At 35.1% G+C, this 25,284-nt stretch overlaps 1 protein-coding gene across 1 annotated transcript in view; it reads right to left on the bottom strand.

Moving 5' to 3' along the window:
* The window catches only part of LOC113232753 (diacylglycerol kinase eta), a 64,454-nt gene extending 53,218 nt beyond the window's left edge, over window positions 1-11,236 (bottom strand). Inside the window, exons 1-2 of the mRNA XM_026467530.1 lie at window positions 11,127-11,236; window positions 5,530-5,728 (exon numbers count right to left, since the gene is read on the bottom strand). Coding sequence (XP_026323315.1) covers window positions 5,530-5,728; window positions 11,127-11,221 — 294 coding nt within the window. The 5' untranslated portion in view covers window positions 11,222-11,236. The remainder of the gene's footprint in view (window positions 1-5,529; window positions 5,729-11,126) is intronic.
* Window positions 11,237-25,284: the final 14,048 nt, after the last annotated feature.

Below are 25,284 nucleotides of genomic sequence, written 5' to 3'. Positions count from 1 at the left end.
CCTGATGGTAAGCTACATGGCTGTCCATAACAGTTGCAGTGCCACTCAGAGCTTTAAATCGCAAAGATCTGAGGGGCACTGCCACTGCGCCTGTCACCCTGATACATAAGTTGACAAGTCCCAGGTGCCTGTAATTTCATCAGCACCCATACCCTTCAAAACCGGAATACACTAATGCTGACATTACTGTTTGCGGTTTTTTTATTCTATAAAACTTTATTATGTAATCGTAATACGAATAAACTGTAGTTTGGCATTTAGGTCCTTTCGATAAAATTATCGACATCATTCAATATTAGACATACACTAGATGAAATGTTAGTCCTTAAAATAGTGTCGACACTACGTTCTATAAAGGATAGATGTTATATTTATACATAGCGACGTTACAATTTTTATCACTTACGTTCATTCTTTTTATAAATGATATTAGGTTTTTTATTATCGAGCTTTGGATATGTAATGTTTTTACATTGTAGCGCAAAAGAAATAAAGACTGTGTTCATGTCAAATCTAAATAAATAATGGGAGTTTGAGTTAATGTTTCTTGTTACGTCATAAAAATATTTGAACTTGATATTTTATTTTTATGTTATTGCCTATGTTCTTAATGTGGACGGGAAATAATGACTGACAACGAGACAAAGGTAATATGATTGATGGTTTAAAATTCATTGTTTTTTTTGTTCCTGGCGTTTGTGCCAATGCAAATTGGCAAAATTATATATTTTAGGATATTTAGGGGAAGGAAGGAAGAAAAAATGATTAAGATGAAAAGATGAAGGCAGTGAGTATTAAGGGTAAATGAAAATAATATACATTACCATAAACATAACAAATATAAATAAGTATATCGATTAATTTATTTCCAATTTCTCTTTTAATTTAGAAAAAAATCATATTGTTAATATAAAGTATTTCGTAAAACGTATGTAGAGTAAATTGGAATGTTGGTAAATTAAAATAAGGTTTTAAATTAATAACTTATGTGACTATAAAGAAAAATAGGATGGTTCGCATTAATGTAGATATATACTGGTTGATGACTCTACCATCTTAGTCAGCCGTGGTTGACCATGGGACCTGTACTGGCCTCCTTGGATTCAATCGACAAGCGTGCCAAGAGGCTTATAGGTGACTCGGAATTAGTAGAGGCGAAGCTGCAAAGTCTTGAACACCGCCGTAAAGTTGCTTGCTTATCGGTATAATACAGGAAATATCACGGAGAGTGTGCGATGGAATTACACGATTTAATTCCGCCTTCACCTTTCCATCACCGAGCGATTAGACGTAGGCTTGGTTTCCGTCCGTAAGTTGTGGATATTCCAAAGATTCGCGTGAAGCGTTACGATTCCACATGTGTATAGCTAACGGCCACGAGGTGGAATATCTTGCCTGCAGACTTATACCCTGAATGCTATAACTTGGGCCTTTCAGGCGAGAGTGAATAGGCATTATTTACTCGCAGGTGTACATGCTCCATCGTCGACCTCAACGTCACTTTCCACCAGGTGAGTAGGAGGTCAAGGGCTAAGTGCTTATTATACATTTCATTAAAAAAAAATACATTTTATAAAAACAAATGTTTGAATAACAAATATACTCGATTTATCGAAAAATGGGTTCATCTATATGTATTATATTCATAATTTGATACAATTTAAAGTTATATACGAAGCCAAACATTTATAAATAACTAGTTGGTGCCAGCAACTTCGTCTGCGTAGAATAAGTACTTCAAGTAACCTAATGTAGGAAATTAAACTATTTTTTCCGGATTTAAATAGCGTATATCACTACTAATATGTTTTAATTTATTCTAATTTTCATTATTTATTAATAATAAATTTCTCTTCATAAAAATTCATATAAAATAATATGTAAAACATAATGTAGCGTAAATTGGAATGTATCTTTGTAAAATTAAAAATAAGGTATTTCATTGCCAACTTTTGTAACAATAGTGAAAAAATAGGGTGATTTTCATTAATATTAGACATAACTGGTTGATGACTGTACCACCTCAGTCAACCGTGACCATAGGACCTGTAATACGCAATTTAATTCCGGAAAAATAGTTTCATTTCCTATATGTAATAATCGCGAAAACCTAAGAACTCCATAACCTAATGTACTACTAATTTTCGTAGTTTTATTGGTATTCCATGCAAACTTTCATCCCCTATGTCACCTCTTCTAATACTTATTTTTGTGTCAAAAAGTACCCTATGTCCTTCTCCTAGGTCCCATCTATCTCTATACCAAAATATTAAGATTGTTGGCAGGGTTGCCATATAAAAATAAGGAGTGAAGTTGGTGGTCTAGGCTTTATAAATAAGTGCGCGTTGACAAAATGGGCTATTTGTGTGAGTATAAGAAAGTAAACAATTAGGCGCGGCCACTCCCTGTGAACTCGTCGCGTGATATTGAAAACTAGTTTTAACCTCATCCATCTTTTGAACTACTACTGTGAAAATTATTTATATTCTTAATTGCAATCAACTGACATTATTAGTCCACTGTCGACTGAACGAATTGTTAACGAAGAGTGAATAGATCAATCAATAACGAACGTTTTATATTAATTTCTGACTAAATCAATAATGAGAGTGGAAAATAATGTTTCCCTTACGGTTATATTCCGACATGTATAATAAATGACTACGAGACTACTATTGTCGAAAGTACCGTATTGTAGTATCTATATAACGTAATACACATCACTATCTGACTCGTTAATGGAGCCCAAATATTGTTAGAACCTTAGCAGTTGGTACACATTTGTGTTTATTTAGTGCCCTCTTTCCTTCTCGGAGAATAAAAGTAAAAATGTGTTACAAATATTGAGGAAACACGGTTCAGTAGCTGTAAAAATATATTATACATATACATATTATAGAAACTATACCACAACGCCTGTCTATTATATCATGTACCCGTCACGTGTCCAACAATTTTCATACAATTTTTATGTAGTTTTAACCAAAATTTCGTTGGAGTATGTAGCAAGGTAGACTTTTCATCATATCCCTTAGATCATAGGTTCAAAACTTTTTTGCTCACCGCCCACTTACGCAAGATAAAAAAATTTCAACACCAGTGGGTGTCTCGACGAGCCATTAATTTACGGATGATGGCCTCATTGACCGGGGTTTTTAATTGTTATGAAATTTATTGTATTGCATGTAAAATAAAGTCATTTTGATGTTTTATTTAATTTCATTATTCTGAATCTGTAGAAATCCCTAGATTGAGGTAGCTATTGATAAGATAATTTTTTAGGTTAGTTGTCTCTACTAATTTTTATTATTTTTTTCTGTAACTTAAAATAAATTAAATCAATGCATATTTTATTATATTCTGAGCTAATATTTGACTTGTATAAATGAACTTTGATAGTTTTATGTTGAGTCTCAAAACTAAAACATAAGAGCATTAAAAAAACCTGAAACCATTTCCGGAAACGCAAGCAAACTTGCTTCAGGCACTTGCCGGCCGCTGCCGCGACACGCTCGCTTCGTTCGCTCAGCTCGTGCTCCTTTTTCATATACTAACCTAACTACTGAATGAAGGGCGCAACCAAGATTTTACCTACATGAAAAAAGATAATACAATATTATTTTTGAGTATCAAATATTAATTTAGTATGCTTAAACATAATGATAGTGTTACCTTGAATACAGTTCATTTATAATGTACCCGTAGATCAACTAATACAGACTGAACAGTTAATATATGTATATGTCAATCATAAAAAAATATCGTTTACTTAAAAAAGTGCACATTTACAACAGATAAATTGTCTTTGAGAATCAAATTATATTATCCCAATATTAAATAATATTCCAGGTTACAATAGACGAATATTAAATAATACTTCATGATTATATCCTACAATAGACTTTGCCACCACCGAAATTAGGTACAAAAAAGGAACTTGAAAATTACTCTAGACTATACAGCCTCAACTTATAAAGGACTAGCTGGTGTCTGCGACTTCGTTTGCGTAGAATAAGTACTTCGAGTAATCTACTGTACTGTACAACGAACGAATAAAATAAAATAAAAATTTTTATAAAAATTTGAGAAATTATTGGTTCTCCATAGAAACTTTCATTCCTTATTTCATTGTCTTGAATGTTAACAAATGGTAATTAAAAGTTAAATGTTAATGGTTTTAACCCGATTTAAACCCGGTGTTAACAAAGCGCCGGGTTAAAACCCGGGCGCTTGCCCATCTCTGAGTGCCTCTCAGATTAAAACTAGCTCTGAGTGACACTACAACTGTTATGGGTAGATGTGTCATTTACTACCAGGTACACGGCTTGTTCGTCCCCTCAATGGATATCATAGAAATAAAAAAATGTCCTGGTGACGATAGTTGTGTATCATAAGGCTCTCGAACAAAAAAAATTAATAGCCTAACGACCTACATCCCAACTCCTAAAAAGAAAGAAGATATCCATAATATTAACCTTAGAGCTAAGTTCAAACTCATGGTACCACGGTTTCGTTTAACTGTGGTAAACGATTCTTTTATGGGGAACTGTATACGTTCTTACAATAAGATTTCGGAGCATATATTAAGATTACAATTTCCTAAGTTTAAAACTTACATTAAAAGTATTTTAATTGAAAATTCATATTACAAAATTGTAGACCGGGTGTGGAGTCTAGATTCCAGACAAATATGATTCAAAGTGTCCTCTATAGCATTTAAGTTTATTTGAAAAGAGCAATCTCTAAAGTTTCTTGCCTGATCTTCTCAAGGAAGTCGGCACAGTGAACGTGCAGTAGCTTAAAAATTGACGTTTTTGAGTGTAAAAATTTTACCTACTCGGAATAAATGATTAATTGACTTTGACTTCGTAATGGCATAGCAAGCTAAATTCAGCCACCTTCCGCCATGAATGAACGTAATTTACAATTTAGATGGAAAAAAGTTAATTCAATTATTCGATTCAGAATTTCACGTTCTTTGTTGTGATGTATATAATTCAATTTACACAGACGATATTCAGGCAATAATGATTGTGTAAGGCCCGTTTCCTCTTGAGAGTGTCTGAAGGGTGCTAAGGCGATGAGAGTGGGCACTTTGTTCGGCTGTCGAATTAGCATCAAGGGTCCTGGTGACTGCATGTTTTATCCCTTCTCATCCCATATACTGAACCCTTTAACACTTCAGACTTTGAAAAGTGTGTGAGTCGCTCTTATTAGTTCTCGAGGTCCGAGGAGGTAACGCACCGATTAAGGGTTAAACATGGTAAGCGAAAAGATCATTGGTTAAATATTTTTGGAATTTGTGAGATGATTACATGCGAATATAATATAGTAAAACGGAAGAAACAAATAAGAGTATTGGTTCTTGTGCAGCTATAAATAGACCAAGGAGGAGGATACACCAACAAGAATCTTACTCGTAAATAGGATAATGACGTGCGAATTTACGCAGGGCTACCAGCAATGCTGAAAACGTCATCAAGTTAAACGCATAAAATGCGTATAAGCATTGACTTCAACTATACTCACCCCTTCAGCATCCTCGACAAGATGTGGTCCAAGCGAGGCGAGCGTGGTCCATTTGCAAGAGGGCGGGGCGCGCGAGGCGCAGCGTTTGTGGGCCTTGAATTTGCACAACTCACAGGCTAGCGCGTGCGCAGTACCTAATGCGCCCAGCGGTTCGCGGCACACGTTGCAGAATGTTGGTCGCGCGTGTGTTGCTGCGTACCTGAGCAAAACAAAAAGCTATTAAATGTTGTACAACACAAGTAACAATAAAATATAACGAACTCCACCAAACAATTCTAAGTGAAGAGATTGGTGTATAAATACAGAAAATATAAGTTTCAAGTCTTATTTGAGCGAAGCTGACGAATGCACTTGTTCCCTTTTTCGTATATCTTGGTGGGTATTCAATCCAAGAATGTGCTGATGATCAAGTACTCGAACATTCTGGGGACTCTTCAACCTTCCTGGCGGCGATGGTTATTCGGTGCAGAGTATCTGTGTATAGCGATCTGGTTGGCCTGCATGTCGAAAGTGACGGGGTATTTTTTTATGATATCAAGTGGCGGGACGAACAAGTCGTGCACCTGGTGGTAAGTGACAAGCCTGTCCATAACAGTTAGTGCCGAGTAGTAGTAAGATTTGAGAGACATTGCCACTGCGATATGAGTTGACAGTCCCACGTGCCTGTAATTTCACCAGCACCCTTACCTTCAAAATCGGCACACAGTAATGCTCACATTACTGCTTGGCGGCAGAAAAAGGTAACGTAGCAGCATTTTCCTGGATGAACTATTTGACAAGGATCGACAAGGTCGTAAGAACTGCCCTGGGTCGATAGCTCTTACATGTGCTCAGATAATGGTCCTTGAGGGACATGTAATTGGTAGCAACATCAATCGAGTGGTTCGGGTCGTGAGGGGCGGAGTCAATGTAAGTTTTCATGAATTGGACGATTGTGGGGAGCTGTAAACCTATATGGATAGTTGATGTGCAGGCATCACGAGTTTATTATGAATGAGGTCATTCATAATAAACTCAGGACGGTGAATATAAACAGGGTTGCCCTGAGCAAAAACGACAATAACCAAAGTCGCGATTGATGAATGTAAGTTGCGTAGTCTACTTATTCCTAAGGGAGAGAACACACTGCTTATTGTGGAAAAGAAAGCGGCTCATGAGGTCAATGGGCTCATGCCAAAGTGGGCGTGGTCGTGGACGGTCTGAACACGATTTCAAGATAGCTTCTTGTCAAGTGTAAATTCCAAGGTATTTGATCGTACTTCCCCAAGGATTTGCTGAGTCATATTTTTAATAAATGTATAGAAGATGGGATATTTCCTGACAAGCTGAAGTTATCAATCATAAAACCACTTTTCAAAAAAGGTGACAAATTTTGTCTCAGCTCGTATAGACCTATTGCATTGATACCGGTGTTTTCCAAAATATTCGAAAAAGTCATATATAATAGTTTAAGCAATTACTTTGAAGGCAATAATATATTCTGTTCAGAACAAAAAGGATTTCGAAAAAACAAATCTATTAACTTGGCTATCTATGACTTTTTGCAGCAAATTTACAAACGAGTTGACACCAAATTGCCTGTACTAGCCTTGTACATTGATCTAACAAAAGCTTTCGATCATGTTGACCATAAGATACTATTAAATAAACTAAATGCATATGGGGTAAGGGGTAATGTTCATAATCTTTTAAAGTCATACCTAACTGACAGATTACAGTCCACTGTGATAACTAAATTTTGCTTTAACACCAAGACCGAAACTGAATATTACTCTAACACTAATAATGTCAAATGTGGAGTGCCCCAAGGCAGTATTCTGGGACCACTATTATTTTTAATATATATCAATGACTTTCCAAGGTCAATTATGCATCCTATGGTATTATTTGCAGATGACTGCACAGTAATTTGTAATAGTGAGAATGAAGTTAAAGACAGTTTGACGTGTATATTAAATTGGCTAAAATTAAATAATCTTAAAATCAATTTTGATAAAACCAAGTTAATGAGTTTTAGACAAAGAAATCAATATAAAATAAAGAACATTGATTTCCTCGGTAAAAATATCGATGAAACGAATGTTACGAAGTTTCTGGGATTACATGTTGATAACAAATTAAAGTGGAGTTCTCAAATTGAAAAGGTTTGTTCAACACTGAGCAAACAGTCGTATTTTCTGTTTAAGCTGAACAAAGTTGTTGAGAGAGAAGTAGTTCTACAAGCTTACCATGCGTACGTAGCTTCTAGTTTAAGATATGGGATAATGTTTTGGGGAAATGCTTCAGGAATTGATTCCGTACTCCGTGCTCAAAAGAAGTGTGTGAGAGCTATTTGCAAATTAAGGCGAACAGACAGCTGCAAGCCTTACTTTAAAGAACTTAATTTATTAACATTACCAGGATTATTTATTTATGAATGTTCTATTTTCATCAGAAAGCACCCAGAAATGTTTAAGAAAGTTGCACGAGCACGTAATTGTGACAAATTATGTATAGCATCGCATAGAACTACTTTATTTAGTAAAAGTGCATTTGTCATGGCGCCTAAAATTTATAATAATCTACCTAAGGATATTCGATTAATCAGTAATTTTAATGAATTTAAAAAGAAACTTTTATATTTCTTATTAAATAATACCTTTTACTCCGTGGCCGAATTTTTTGACATATAATTTACTGACATATTTTACCTAAATTATTTAATTAGACATGTGAGTAACATATAAACATTTTATTTTTATTATTGTAATGTGATTTGATATATTTTTTTATTAATTTGTTATTGTAGTTATAATTAATTTAGTATTGTATTTGACATTTATTAGAATTTGAATTTAATTGTACCTATATAATTATTTGCATGCCAACTATGGTAGAATAAGCTGGACTTACCTAGAATTAAGAACACAATGTACCTTATTCTGACAAATAAATAAATTGATTGATTGATTGATTGATTGATTGATTGATTTGTCGACGAAATATGGAGATAAAGGTGACACTTTGTACTTTACGACTGAACGGGTTGTTTGTAGTAAAAAAGACTAACATTAGTTTATATATCCCGGTCAAGACAACATATAAGTTACGAATCGATTGCGTATCTCAGGATACAATTAAGACTATTTAGCGGATTGGTCACAGAACGACTGTTATCAATTATTGTTTCACTATTGTTCGATTGTAGCTTTTGAATATAGGTACCCAATGTTACGTCATTGACAAATTTTAAGTTTATACTGTACTGGAAATGTAGTCATGCTAAAAGATTTCAATATGTGCTTGACTATTTGACTTGTGTACGTCATTAGATTTTAAGTTCTAGAAGGTCAACATAGCTCAAAATATTTCGTGTAATAATGTAGCCATCATTGGTTTTTTTTAGATCTAAATCGCATATGTTTGTTTTTCAAAACATAGTAACGGTCCAGACCCTTTGTAAGTCCCAAGGTATTGTGATCGTAGAATCTAGCTACGGAAATTTATGCGTTACGGTTGAAAGTACTTTGATTGGACACACTATCCCACCTAGGCAAGTTTCATACACCTCAGGTCTTTGAATATTAACGGATGTTTTGAGTAAAAGAGATACACTCAATTCATTGTAATAAACATTTATGAGTGTTCCAACACCATCCTGTCGAGTCGTCCCTCGCTCAAATAGAATTTCCAACGTTAAATACAACGCCGGGTATTCTACATCACTGATTTCGTTTATTTGACCGACGCATTTTCTCATTTTAATTTTTTTCCTTCAGGTCGGGTCACGTAGGGTATTTGAATGTGGAACAAGGGATTACTTCCGCACGGCTTGCGGCTCCACCCGATTTAAATACTACGTGATCGTCGTCTTCAACAATTGTAACATTTCAGTGACTTAGGCTGAACATTGCGAAAACACATACATATATTGAGCAATGGCATGACACTAGTAAATATTTAAATATATTTGGCACGGTAAGCTAGAAGACGTCGGTTCGAATCCGGCTGGATCGAAGGATTTTTTTCTGAGTGTTCGATCTTTGTATTAATAATAATATATTACACTATTAAATAAATAAATAAATAAATAAATAAATAAATATATACACTGCTGCAATATGGTCGCTATTGTTTTGGAGAACTAAGTAAACATCTCGAATTCGTTGTCGTTCATCTAGTGACCACTAGATGGCAGCACATTGATTGAAATTTCAATATAAAATCAAAACGTAACTTGAAATAATAGGTATCGAGTTTCAATGATATGCTAACATGGCAAAGTGTACTTTGTAACTTATTTTTAAGTTAGAAACTATAACAATCGTTATCAAGGTATCATAGTGTTTCGAATTATGAATGTCTGACTTCTATTGATTTTTTTCTTTCGTGGATGTAATTGTGATTTTAATTTTCAAGTTACGTATGTATATTTGTGATTGTTTAGTAACAATACATCTCACTAATGAAACGCGATGAAATGTGCTCATCGAATAAAGTACACAATCCTTGGATAAACATGTGAAGTCTCCAAACCGTACCCGTAAGGTGTCGTCGTAACAAAATTACTCCATTTACTGTTCCATATTGCAAAACCTTATCTGGCTCGAATTCGCCTAATTGCAAGGTTGTGTAGGACAGTAAATTACAGTGACTTTATTGATAATCACCTTGACTATTGACACGCAAAAAAATATTATTCAGTAAAATTTTACATAAAAAATAATTGAATATCAATTCAATAAAAATGTAATACAATGAATAGCGACATCTCTAGCCAGGGCTGGTAGCTGTAAAGGTATCTAACTGGGTGTCGAAATACTTAAGATTTCTCATAGATGGCGCTACGGGTAATAAGTTATTATATTCAGTCAAAATTTTCTAAAAAATTCATGTCGTAAAAGTAGTGCACGCATCAATTTCCAATCGTATAGTTATTTGTCAAAATTGTAATTGTTAGCTTTTTTTAATATTTTAGCTAAGCTTTGTTACATTTTAGAGCATGTTGCGTTTACCTCTAAGTGTTTGTGGCAGTTAGATCGCGTGTAAGGGTTATGATAAGATACAATAAGTAATATTGTAAACCGCCTAAACCCTCTTCTTAGAGGAGAGCCAAGTCCAGTAGTGAGACGTACAATGGGCTGATGGTATAAAAGCACAAAAGCTTTACACAACTTTTTAATCAAGTTACAATGCATTTATTATGTATTATTTTTAGCAGCAGTGGAGTTCCTTGTGAAAGAATTCGTCCAGGGAAATACAAAAGGAACAAGTTTCTAATAGTAAAGTATATAGGCGATTAGAAAAAATAAATACTATTGCGTGCTTACTGCACGAACCAACACTAAAAAGTAAGAAAAAATATAACACCAGAATAAACGGGCAAAGTATAAAGAATTTTTACAAAAAAAAACAAGATGTCCTTGTACGTGTATCCACGTTATTTTAATTTTTAAACTTGAAGAAATAGAAAAACAGCGGTGTATTATTTTGTTCGTAAGTAATTCATTTTCGAGTTTTTGTGTGTGTTTACATACATACATACTAATATTACAAGTGGTTGTAACTGTTGTAAATGTGGGTCGCGGTAACTAAACTGGCATACAAATACGACTCACCATTGATGGTCACCAGAAGACAGTCGCGCAACCAAGTCAGCAACGTCAGCGCCGCGATGTAAGGCGCCACGTAACGCTCCAGCCCAGCCCTCCATTTCGGCACGACTATCCGCGCACAGAACTAGGCAACGACTTGCTGTTATCACCTGGAAAGACACATTCAATTTAGTCTCAGCTGTGTGGCCTCTATTTCTGATTTCCAAGACATTTTCATTCATTTACATTGTTGTAGTGTTTGCAAGGCAGATCTTCAATGAAACACTAATCCATTAAACTTAAATAATCTTTATCTACACACATATCATAAACCCTCTATGATGTGTTCAAAAACCGCAAATTACGAACAGCATAAAGGTAAACTGTTTTGTTACAATAAATTTCTTATCTGTGAAAATGTTATTATTGCTTCATAATAACATCGATTCGATGTTATTATTACATTCAAATTTCGAACATCTCTGAAAAACAAAACAATTTGATTGGACCTCAATTCTAATATCAGTCGAGATGAAGTTTTATTCGAAATGAAATGTGAATAGCCATCGAGTGAAGTGAGTGTGAAGAGCCATATATTACTGGTAACACATTAGCGATACAGCTCTTATAAATATTAACTCTCGTTTGCACTGAAATATAGACAGGCCAACTACTGACCTGTGTGTACGTCTCCGTATATTCCAAAAAATATTCTGTATTTATTGTAATACAGATAATATCTGTAACAATGCCGTGCCGTTCTTTTCGGTGGTGTGGGAAAAACAACAAAACATCTAATTACAAAACAAACGGAATCACATTTCACCGATAATTAAATATTAAATTTTGCAATTTTCGTCTTTTATAGTAAAGCTCAAGTTAATTGGTCGATTTGAAGTGGAACTCGGGCTAGCCAATCGGCAGGCTTATTACCGATCTTTAGCGACCAGTCGTTTTAGCAATAGTTGCACGATTATCGCTGTCAAAACATAAATTCGTATTACGGAACGAACAATTGCGACCAGTCGACTACAGCGCCTCTAGCGAGCAACTAATAAACTAAAACTGCATGAAAATGATTTGACAGAAAGCGACCGGTTGCTTTTTCGTATTACCGAACGACATTTACAGCGACGCAAGAGCAATTAGCGACGGACTTTTGACAACTAGTGCCACAGTGGTTTTTTGGTGATTGTTGATTGATCGCTTTTTCAAATTACATTGTTATTTCATCTCCTTAATCGTAAGTAACAACTGATTTTACTTAAAAATAGTTATTTATTGATTGTTTAGTGAAATGTTGTTAATATTCAGTCATCTTCTGCTTGTAGCGTGTGTATAACTGCGATGGTGCGAGTTCTCATTTTATTGGACTATTTAAATGGACAAAAGAGTGTTACATGGAGGAACGCTGCCATTCTTCGGTGGAGAATCCGAAATAATGCCATCAGCAGGGCCTTTGAGATTTCGGACTTCCGCGTTCAGGTCTCATAGGTTATCCAAGGCATTCTTCAAAAGGCCATGAATTGACTCCTCTTTTGGCTCGTCGACAAAGGACAAATAAAATTTCCGTGCAATGTAAGGTAAGTAATCTCAGGAGAATGTGACCAAATGACGAAAAATAGAAGTAAAGTTATGTTAGTTAACTTATTTTTGACGAAACCAAGTTAAACTTCACTTTAAATGCTCTAAAAGTAACAGTGTTCCTGATAAAAGATTTACAAAAATACATTCAAACAATTTATTCACCACACAAAATATTAAACATTTGAAAAAGTTATGTGACATAAAAATTACAACAATTAACAACCTTAACAATTACAATTACTGTGTGGCAGTGTGTACATGATGAAATTTTTACTTTATGTTGCAGGGGACTCGCAATATCCATTATGTTTGTGGCTATTAACACCAGTCTCAAATGCTGTTCCTGACAGTGCAGAAGAATATTATATTGATTTTCACTGTAGAGCCAGAAACACCATTGAACGGGGCATTGGGGAATTGAAAGCGATGTGAAGATTTTTGCATTATCATGATAACACTGTTACAGAAATTATGAAAGCCTGCTCGGTATCGCATAACATTGGCAATGGACTTACACCAAGAAGAGTCTACCAAACATTCTACGAGACAAATTCCTGCAATAACAGCTCTGAATTCATCCCAGTTCGAGTTAGAAAGAGGCCACAGTCAAAAGGCAATTATAATACTGAGGTTATGGAGAAGCAGATAAGAATGTTAAGCCATTGGTCCTCAGAAAAATGATGTACGTATATGTACACAGCACTATGCACACAATTTTATATTGTATTACTAGATAGTTAGACAGTGTTCTTCTTGTTCCATATAATATCAATATTTGACTTGTTTGTTAAAAGTACTAGACAGTAAGTAGTTAGTAAAGTATTTTCTTGTATTATTAAGAGCTAAAGATTCATGCAGTCTATGGTCCAACTACATCTATAACTGAGTTTTGTATAATAATATATTAAGGATGCTGTTGCAACTGCCATGTTTCTACAGTGCATCAGGAATGTTTGCTAACTCTCATGTAGACGGCTTTGCAGCTATTATTACTATTGCAAAAAACATTGGCTTCCTTGATGTGCTGAATTTGTGGCAGCAGTAATGGCCTCCCAAGTGTTATTGCATTTAGGGTACAGGGCTAGGTTCATGAGCACTGGACTTGAATGCATATCACTGTGAGGAAAAATAATTGTTTCTAATACTAACTCTATTTTAAAGTGTTCTGTTACTAACCCTTATGAATGAATGTATGAAATAAAAGCCTTAAATTGAATTGTTTACTTTCATAAAACTTCCAATTGGTCCTTCACTCATAATAAGACCAGTGCAAAATGTTGACAGATGGGATGGTAGGAGATGACTGAAAGCAATTGTACAAAATGTTAATTTATGTAATTTTACAATGCCAGTTGAAAATTAAAAGGTGTTTATTAATTGCCACTTTTTATTCATACCTAATTAAAATTTTACTACAATAACACAACAAAATTATACTAAGAATAATAACAATTAACCACTAGTTTGTCTTAATTATTTTTTGAGTAATTGTACAATATCCACTAGGGCTTGGACTGTATATGAGCGGCCTCAGCTTGAAACATAGCAGCTTTGGCATTGGTTTTAGATACATTTGAAATTATTTTCATTGCTCTACTTAAATTTTCTTCACTCTTAAGTGTCCATTGTGCATCACTTTTATTTGTTCCACTGCCAAGAGCATTTATTTGGTGGCTAATTCGTTCCACAGCCTTTCAGATGTCTCTTGTGACCTTCCACATAGACTAAAGCCTTTATCAAATGCTGGGTGCCTTAGAAGATGGTCAAATAACATTTCTAACTGATCATTTGAGACGCGACTTTCCATCTTCACACAGTCTGAATATCACGACACCAAAACAGTGGTAATCTGAACGAAATGAATCCATAGAAGCAGAACTCAATAACGTAGACATAGTTGGCATTTTTATTATAGTGATTTATACTTTTTCGTTGAACATTTAACTTTCAAGTGTTAGTGAATCGTCACTGCAATTCAAACTTTCTTGGGTAAATAAAAAACACGAAACAACACATTTCTTGTTTGAAACACTTAAAATACATTGTCTGTCTACAATCTAAAAATATATTTTTGTTGTTACAGATCAATTTAAGATTACGAAAACGTAAATATAATTCTTTCTTGTTGTTTTTTGACGTTTGTGTTTGAAATTGATTGCCGTTCAGTTGCGAGTGGCGCTGGTTTCCATACAATTTAGTCGCAAATGCACCAAGCGAGCGATCAGTTTGCGATTTACATCCGTAATACCAACTTAGCAATCGCAACTGGTAGCAATCGCGTTGCTATTGTACAATTAACAACCAGTTGCTAAAGTTCGGTAATAAGCCTGCCGAGCGCAGTTGTCACAGTAATGATATGGCAGAATAGTTTTCAAACAAATTAAATTACATTTCGTCTCTATTTCTGGTTATATACTCGATGTGAATAGCAAACAATTTTGACAATTTCAAACGTTACTTGATATCGAACGATATGATAGTTGGAGCCGATTCTAGTATGTCTATGATTTAAAAATAAAAACCATGGTTGTGTGACATGCGTGAAAAAAGTTTTTATATGCCGCCATTTCGCCAGTCGTAACATGCGGTTCCTGAACACTTCACAGAGAGCTTATAATATGTGTGTAGATAAAGCCGTGTATGTAACTGTACATAATTAGGCATTAAAACACTCGTGAGATGTTTTTATGAAACTCGCCTGTTGAGTCGGCTCGTTTCATAAACCCACATTCGTATTTTAATGCCTTTCATTATGTGACGGTCACATAAACTACTATTATTTCATTGGTGAGCACATTACATTTGAAATCGTCATATTGATTAAGATTCTTAAGAATAACAAGTAAGAAACTTTTTAGAGCTCCTTGTGAAAGAGTTCGTCCAGGGAAGTACAGTCACCTTACCTATTTCTGCCGGCAAGCCGGTTTCGAAGTGAAAGGGTGCTGGTGAAATTACAGGCACATGGGACTTGTTAACTTATGTTTCAGGGTGACGGGCGCAGAGGCAGTGCCCCTAAGATCTTTACGATTTAAAGCTCTGAGTGGCAATGCAACTGCTATGGACAGGCGTGTCGCTTATCATCAGGCGCATGACTTGTCCGTCTCGTCACTTGGTATTATAAAAAAAATAAAATCAAAATAAAAAAGCTCTAGGTGTTCATTTGTGTAAATAATCAATTGTACACATTTATCATTTACAATATGTATTTTAAACATCATACATAGATTTTTGCTATTCAAGTATGCAGAAGCTGTACAATAATCACCTCTAATATAAAGTTTTTGTTTCACTATAATTTTACAACTTTTGAATAGCATATTTTGAATATCCACTGAATTTTGTTATTGAAGAATTTGTACCTTTGTGAAGACGACAGTCAAGAACAGGTAATTTATTTTTAATCACTATTTTTCATAAAAAATAATCACTATTCTTCGTAACTGCCTCTGTGGCCGAACGGTTACCATGCCGGACTGCCATGCAGATGTCCCAGGTTCGATTCCCGGGCCGGGAGAAATATTGGTATGGCCTACATTTATTTCTCTCGTGAGTTTGGGTGTAATTTGTAGTTAACTATTTGTGTGTCCATGGCAGCCGCGACACAGGGTTTCTCTATGTTGAGTGTATGCGTTATTCTCATAAATGTACTGTGACGTAGTGTGAGAACGTTAATTTCTTTAAACATATGAAAAAGTATTTATATTGATCCAATTTGAGTTAACGTTATTTTGCAAAACTTTTTTCTGAAAAGTATGCACAATTCGTCCAAATAAACAACTGGAAACAGTTTTGTTAACACTGACACAATAACATCGAAAGATTTGGAGAGACAAATCGTGAAATTCTGCAATTTCTCCGAAACATTTGTCCTTCAACAAACATACCTGTCCCGTGCATTAGTAACAAACCAATATAGCAAATTGCAAACTGAAATACATTTTTATATTGAGGAAAGAATTCTAGAAATAGATGTAAACAAATCAAATTGAAAAATGACCTCACTCTTGTTGCTATATGAGGCAATAGTTAAAAAACAGGTCTGCTGATGTCTATAAGTTGAGTGTCGTTTATGTAAAAAAAACCTTTCATTTAATTATTTGTTGCATTATTATAAAGGTATCTCTTTTTAAAGCTTACTGCCAGAACTTTTATACCTGCAGCCTATGGGTCAACTACACTCAGAAAGCTATCAACTCTCTAAGAGTTATATATAACAATATATTCCGGATGTTGTTGCGGCTGCCGCGATTCTGTAGCGCGTCAGGAATGTTCGCCGATGCTCATGTAGACGGATTTGCCGCCATAATGAGAAAAAGAGCGGCATCCTTGATGCGCAGAGTTCGTGGCAGCGGTAATAGCATTATGGGTATTGTTGCTGGCAGGGTCCAGGGTTCATTTTTTGAACACTGGACTAAATTACATGTATGTCCTAAACCCAGCACGTATTTATGAATTTGTATCTTCTAACACTAGTATGTAAGTTTTTGTTTGTTATACTAACCAATATGGATGAAATCTGAATTAAAGTATTTGAATTTGAATTTGAATTTATTCGTATTTTCACAATGTAAAAACTTACATGTTTAGTCGTGGTTTGATTAGTAGTCGAAACAATACATACAACTTCCATCATCATCAATGGCCCATTACACGTTCCATCTTGGGCATAATTCAGCACACTCTTTCCAAATAATATAAACAAAAAAGTAACAGTACCTAGTGGATTACTAATCCCTTATATCCTAATAATTACAATATCTTTGTCGTAAATGATGTAAGAGGGAATTCATTTCCTAAAAACCGATCGTTCATGATAAGCATGAGTCGATTCGTAATTTAGAAGATCCTCTTTGACAGGCGGATATTGACTTGAATCAGAACGTGTTGTAACTCAATGAGAATTTACTCAATTTAAACGACGACGGGAACAAAACTTGTTTAAACAACCATACCCCAATAAACGAAAATAATGTGAGAAAATATTATTATTTTGTGATAATGGTTTTTATATTTGTAGTATCTATTGTCTTAATTATTTTTAGTAAAACTAGTAGTAGGTTTTTAGTTATGAAGATTTTTTCAATAGTCGAGCGGAATCTGTTTTCGCTCGTACTACAAAATTACAATAAAAGAGTAATACAAAAAGTAATATTTTCAACCCTAAAATGAGAACAGTAGATATACAGTCTTAAGCATTAATATAACATACATTTGGCTTTCTTACAACACATTTATATGCAGATTAGCACACTCTGTCTTTGCTCAATCTCCAATAACGTCTAATGACCGGCATAAAGAAAAGAGGCCTAAGCGTGCTTCACTGGGGTACGCCTACAATCTATTATATTTATTACAATAAAACGTTACTTGAATTATAATTTTTTCTAATGCACATATAAATTGTGAAATTGTTGTGACTTATTCCGATGATTTTTCTCTTTGAAGGAACATTGTTGCTAGGATATTTGTTATTGTTATACACTGTCAAAAGCACTTTTTAATTCAAATTTTTTTACAGTAATTATATCCGACGAAAAAATGGGTTATTTTAATTAAATTGAAAAGTTGATTAGCACAGGTTTAGTACTTAGCTATGAAACAAATAAAAGCCAAAATAAAATTTTATTTTTGATTCTGGTATTGAATTCGTTGGTAAAAAAATTTGAATAGGTGAAACCGCGTTCATAGTGCCAGTTGAAAACCAATTCATTTAATGGAAGCGTTATATTTGAAACGTATGAACTAATAGGCACGCCATTAACTAAGTATGAATTATTGATTCGTTTGCTTTATATGAATTGTACATGCAAACGAATGACGTACATACCACCATTATTCGAAGAAACCTAACATTAACACGTATGTATCGGTCGATATAAAATCGTGATTAATAGCACTGATTGTTTTCTTAATTCTCCTTTTAATTCTAGATTGATGTAATATCTGCTTTCAAATAGAATACTTCAATAGAAAGACTTGGGAACATTATGTCGTGGCTTTCTAAGAAAATTTGCATCGCATAACTGCTTCTATTTTGACTGACATGGAAAATTTATCACACATTTAACTGTTATTAGAATTACCAAGTAGCACCTATACAAGATTATTAACATACTGAAGACAAATACGAAGGACCTAATTGTTACAAAGGTATAAAATAAAGAAACTAAAACTAGAGATATAGATTTTGATGGGTGCTATATCGTATCAGTAATATTAGAATGTGAAGTCGCAGTAGTGGAGAAACGCTTCAAAGTTTTTTAAACAATAATAAAGCAAACAATACAAATACTCGACCTAATAAAACAGATTTTTATAAACAAAAATTGAATGCGGAGTCATAATTTTATTTGTGAATCAAACAAAACAATTACATTTGGGACACGCATAGACTTCTTTGATCTAATGTAATGATACAACATATAAAACTATGAACTGGCATAATAAAAATAAAGAGGAAGTTGGGTCAGAACAAAAGAAAAAAATAAGTAACTAAATTTTGTTAACAACTCTGGATTTGTATGATGCAATGCGGGGCTGACTGTATTCAGAAATACAAACAGCTTTTTGTTTTACGACTTTTGTAAATTCAAACATCTTTCCCTTCATTGTAACGATAGTCCGTAACCAGTTTTTTTTATATTATCCAGTGACGGGATGAACAAGTCGTGCGCCTGATGGCAAAGCTACATGCCTATCCATAACAGTTGCAGTGTAACTCAGAGTTTTAAATCAGTGGCAGTAATTCTCCTATCTTTGCGATTAAAAGCTCTGTGTAGCACTGCAACTGTTATGGACAGGCGTGTAGCTTACCATCAGGCGCACGACTTGCTCGTCCTGTCACTTAAGATGATAAAAAAAGTATTGCATTTGACAAAGGTTACTTCAGTATAGCACGAAAACATTCTCGATAAACACTTTATGTTTTTTAAAATTATGTTTACAACTTGTAGATACAACTAAAATAATAATGTGACAACCCTAAGCTTCCAGTGAGTGTAGATACGGATGCGCCAAACAAGCGAAAGTTGCCCTACTTGCTCTTGTTTTATGTAAAAACCTTCGCCTAAAAGTAGACCCGATCGCAAGAATGTGATTTATAAATAAGTTGGTGATGATGATAAGTTGACAAGTCCAATGTGCCTGTAATTTCACCAGCACCCTTATCCTTCAAAACCGGAGCATAGTAATGCTGACATTACTGCTTGGCGGCAGAAATAGGTAAGGTGGCAGTACTTCCCTGGACGAACTCTTAAAAACTGTTTAAAAAGTTTCAAATTAAGCAATTTTTCTCCTCTGTTTATAATAGCCGGCAACCAAACATACGTTACATCAAGCATGAGCTTGACAAATAACTAGACGCCGAAAAAAATTGGACGATTTCACAAATGGAATGTTTTGCGACTTTTTTTAACGACTGCTCGATGTTTATGGCGCGAGTGACAGAGTACGCGGAGTGACAGACGTGTGGTTGGTCTCTGTTGTTGGTTAAGATAATGTAACTCGGTGTCAACAACTTCATTAGACTAATCTAGACTAGCCTAGACCTAGACTCTTATGCCTTTAATTTCAGTTGTTTTGATTCATGAGTACAATAATATACTGGAATTTTAATTATACCTTTACAGTGTCCAGTTGTAGACAGACGGGCACAAATGTCACGGTTACAAACGAAAACATGTACCGTAGATACAGTTGTATATTCAGGAATTCAGGTATGACTTTAGATGCTAAATTACAATGGGGTCCACAAATAACTAAGTTATCAAAACGGCACAGCTCTGCAATATATGCGATCAAAAAAATACGAAAACTTTCAGATGCAGAATCGCTAGATGTGTTTACTTTAGTTACTTTCACAGTTTAATGACATACGGCATTTTCTTTTGGGGTAATGTCGCCAGGATAAAATCTTTATGTGTGGTTAGGGCAATTTACAATCTAGGCTCCAGAGCCGTCAAAAGTTTAAGAAACTTTCTTACACTAGCATCACAGCACATTTATGAAAATGTAATTTATGATAAGAAGAATATAGTAATTTTTATGAAAAAGTGACATAATACACTTATAAAAGCCACCACGCAATTGCAGTATTAAGTGCCCTAAACTTAAACAATGTTTGAATGATCAAAAACTATTATGCAATTTTTTGTAAACTAGTATACTAAACGTCTTCTCCATAAGTCCTTGTTGGGAATTTGGATTTGCAAAACCGGGGGAAACCTTTTTCTTCGTTGATAACACAATTTTTGTATTCTAGCCCTTTACGACAAAAATGCGACGTGTCTCGAATTATGTGGCCGGGAGTATGTTAGTTTTGAAATAAAAATAAATTTGTTGTTATCTTCACAATGTCATAAATTCATTTAAGGGGCAGTCATTAATACGTTTTCTGTAATAAGATTCCGTTTGATATTCGAAATTTGCCATTTAAGAGGTTTAAAAATATAATGAAACAAAAGCTTTACATTAAAGCTTGTTTATTATATAGCTTCTGCTTATTAGGATGACAAACATCCATAGTAGTGACCCGTTTATCTCTTGCAGGTTGTTAAGACTTCTATTAACATTATATATATATATTTAGTTTACGTAAGACGCCGCTAGATGGCGTTGAAACTTTAATGCAATTTTCTAAAACGCGCTATGTTGTATAACTGTGGAGTGATTAACAAGGTTTACTTTACGGGTTATGCGCCTTCAGCTCGCCCATTCGGTGGCGCAATCAAGGTCATTAGCGGCCAACTGCAAAATATCATTGTCAAAAAAAAAACGTGCCATTGGAACATACGGACTGTTTCATTTTTGGGACGCTGTACATAATGTTGATGAGTTTATAATGCACAATATTTAAAATAAATATTGCGAATGATAAATGTATACAATTTTTTTTTATAATATCAAGTGACAGGAATAGGAAATCATGCACGCGGTGCTAGGTAACACACCTGCACATAACAATTGTAGTGCGACTCAGAGTTTTAAAACGCAAAGACCTCAGGGGCACTGCCACTACGCCCGTCACCCTGAGGCATAAGTTGACAAGTCCCATGCGCATGTAATTTCATTTTATTATCTATTATAACATATATATTTATTATCATGTCTCTACTCGTATTATAAATAAATGTTTTTCTTATGTGCGTCTTTTAATAATCGCTATTTATTTGTTTATATCTTGATACTCATTAATCATTTCATAATACTTGTAATCCTGGGGCTATACAGACGCTTGTGCCGAGACTGTTAAAACAATGTGATAACAAAAGCATAATAAGCTTGGAAAAACGAATTTTGTTGACCTAAACATAAGGTACACTTTTGAGCAATTCCGTTCATTTGTCTGCCATTTTTAACATCATATCAGTTGTAAATCACCGTAGCATTTTATTTTCATTGGATTTACGTATATGCATATATATGTATATATTAGAACGAGTTTGTCCAGGCAAGTACTGTCACCTTAACTATTTCTGCCGCCAAGCAGTAATGTCAGCATTAGTGTGTTCCGGATTTGAAGGGTAAGGGTGCTGGTGAAATTACAGGCACATGGGACTTGTCAACTTATGTCTCAGGGTAACAGGCAGGGTGACCCTCAGATCTTTGCATTTTAAAGCTCTGAGTGGCACCGCGACAGTCATGTACAGACGTGTAGCTTACCATCAGGCGCACTTTTCCAACCCGTCAATTGATATTATAAAAATAAACCGGATTCATCTTAAAGGCAACCTTAAAGTCGGAATATTTTTTTACCTCCAATTCAACAAAAAAATAATCGTGGAAATCGGGTCACAAATATCGGAGTAACCGAGTAACGTATATACATAAAAAAATATAGTCGAATTGACAACTACCTCTTTTTTTTGAAGACGGTTAAATAAAACACAAAATAAAAACAATCACATTTAATATGCTGTGGTAACCTAATGGGACAACTTCCTCTTTTTTTGAAGACGGTTAAATAAAACACAAAATAAAAAAAATCTAAAAATAAACTACCTCCGTGGCCGAACGGTTACCATGCCGGACTGCCACGCAGAGGTCCCAGGTTCGATTCCCGGGCCGGGAGAAATACTTGTATGGCCTACATTTATTTCTCTCGTGAGTTTGGGTGTAATTTGTGGTTGTCTATGTGTGTGTCCATGGCACCCGCGACACAGAGTTTCCCTAGTGCGGGGATATGTTGATTGTGAAAACAAAAAAAAAAAAATCACATTTAATATGCCGTGGTAACCTAATGGTTTGAACTACAGCTTCTCAAGCAGAGACCGTGGGTTCGAATCCGGGTTCGTACCTCTGAGTTTCGGAATTTGTTTGTTTTAAAGTTTTCCATGAGCCATTCCGAAAAGGTGAACAAAAACATCGTGAAGAAACCTGCAAGTCGAAGGATGTTCAAAACCCTTGGAAAACGTCTAAATATAAAATGTCCCCAATCCACATTGGGCAGACTATGGTCTTAACCCTCGCCACGTTTCCAGCAGCGGGACGTATGTATGGGTTGATGTTGACATTTAAAATTCTACCCAAATGGGCTCCACTTAAGTTTTTGTTACGTTGATTTCCGCTAAAGCCGGATAAAGGACAAAAACGATGTCGCTTCGTTAAATAAAAAAGTAGCGAAATATGAAATATAATTAACTAAGCCCAAATGGAAAGTTAAAAAATGCGTGTGTTCGTGTAGAAAAGGTAGGGTGAGGTGTTATAAAATAATAAAACTTAATTTCAAATTTAAAAAATCCAGTGTTAGTAAAGGCCTGCCCGCGTAGAAAATAACGAATCACTCTTTGTATATTTGTCCGCCCCAACGTATGTTCAATACGGAACATAAAATTTCATAACAATAGTTATGTATTAATAATGTTTTGCATAAATACAAAAAATTTTAAATGTTTATTAAGTAACACCGGTAATTTTTTGTTGTGGCCAACACCGGTGGAAATTTCAGTCTCTCTTCCAAAATTAATATTTGTGTAACGACCATTTTATCAATTTAATTCAAAATATTGTTTCAAAGTCTCTTAGCGTTTTATTTAACGGTAGCAGCATTGTTGAGATTGTATTGCATATCTTTAAGCCTTCTTGCTGACCTGTAATGTGAGTATTTCTTATATATTTGATTTTTGTTTCGAACAAATCAAGGTTTCGGGCCCTTTACAGGTTCCATGATCACGGCTGACTGAGATGGTAAAATTATCAACCATTTATATTTAATATTAATGCAATTCACCCCATTTTGAAGTTACAAAGTTATTAATTTAAATACCTTATTTTCTAATTTATTAAAAGCCATTCCAATTTGCGTTTTCTTCGAATACCATTTATGTTTGGTCAGTTGGACATTCGGAAAATTAAGTCGTTCGCGGTTAATCAAAACGGGACTGGTCCAATTTAATATTCTTGAGGCACTTAACAGGTGAACTTTAGAATGAAACCATCCAAAAGATTGTAGCAAAGTTTTGTTGTAAAGACAACAAAACATGTAGATATAATAATCATCGACAATTGTGGATCTAGCCGTGGCCTGATTTCATCCACTGCTGGACGTAGGCCTGCCGAAGTTTGTGTCATCCACCACGGTGTCCAGTGCTAGCCGCATCCATCGACGACGTCACGCGACGCGTACTATGTCGTCGATCCACCTTGCAACAGAGCGTTCGATACTTCTTTTGCCCACCCCCGGCCACTCGTCAGTCGACGTCTTTCTCCACCTGACATCACGTTGCTATGTGTCCCGCTCAACCCCATTTGAGTTCTATGATCCGAGTTCCAGCATCCTGTACTTTCGTCTGTCGTCGGATCTCAACGTTCGGAACTCGGTCTATCAATCTCATAAGATATAAATTAAACTAATACTATAAATGCGAAAGTGACTCTGCTTGTCTGTTACGTTTTTAAGCCTAAACCGCTGAACCAATTTTGATGAATTTTGGTACCTACTGATAATTTGGGTTCAACTCTAGCCCTAATAGAGTATTATCTGATTTTTATTGTCAGCAGTCAATGAGAGTCTCTGAACTAGGTCGAGGGGAACCAGTCGTTGGCGCCACAAAGCTTCTAAACGCAGCAATTTCACAACTAGCTAAATAAATAGGAAACAAATAAACGTAGTAACCTTTGTGAGAGCATCTCGAATGGAATGAGAGTAATTGATGGCAATTTTAGCCTTTTTCATGATAAAACTGGTCATACTTGTCGTTCCAGCGTGGCATCGAGTATAATTGGACCGGTCGAAGTCGGGGGTATTCCTTGTTACGTTAATGCAGAAACCGAGGAACGGAAGTATCTCAATCCAGCTGAAACATAGTCCCAACTGTTTAATATGTAAATGGGTTAATTTCAATCAGACTCGCTAGCAACTCGAGGCGGTGGGATTTCTGTGACGTGTACCTTGCAGCATAAATGTAGAGAATGGTGCCGTTCTAATCGCATGTCGGTTCATTAACATGAGTCTCTGACCCCGGCCGATTGTGTCGTTACCGGGGAATACTGCCCTATTAAAACATAAATATTTCTCTTGGAGAGGCTAGAATCTAGAATAGTAACCATTACAGGCGATCCACACGACGCCATGTGCGCAGGCTCTTATCTCTCAACC

Source organism: Hyposmocoma kahamanoa, unplaced genomic scaffold (assembly GCF_003589595.1).
Source record: "Hyposmocoma kahamanoa isolate Upper Pololo Valley unplaced genomic scaffold, ASM358959v1 78, whole genome shotgun sequence".
Taxonomy (NCBI): Eukaryota; Metazoa; Arthropoda; class Insecta; order Lepidoptera; family Cosmopterigidae; genus Hyposmocoma; species Hyposmocoma kahamanoa.
The sequence above is the reverse complement of the archived record's forward strand: the minus strand, read 5'-3'. Positions and strand labels throughout refer to the sequence as shown.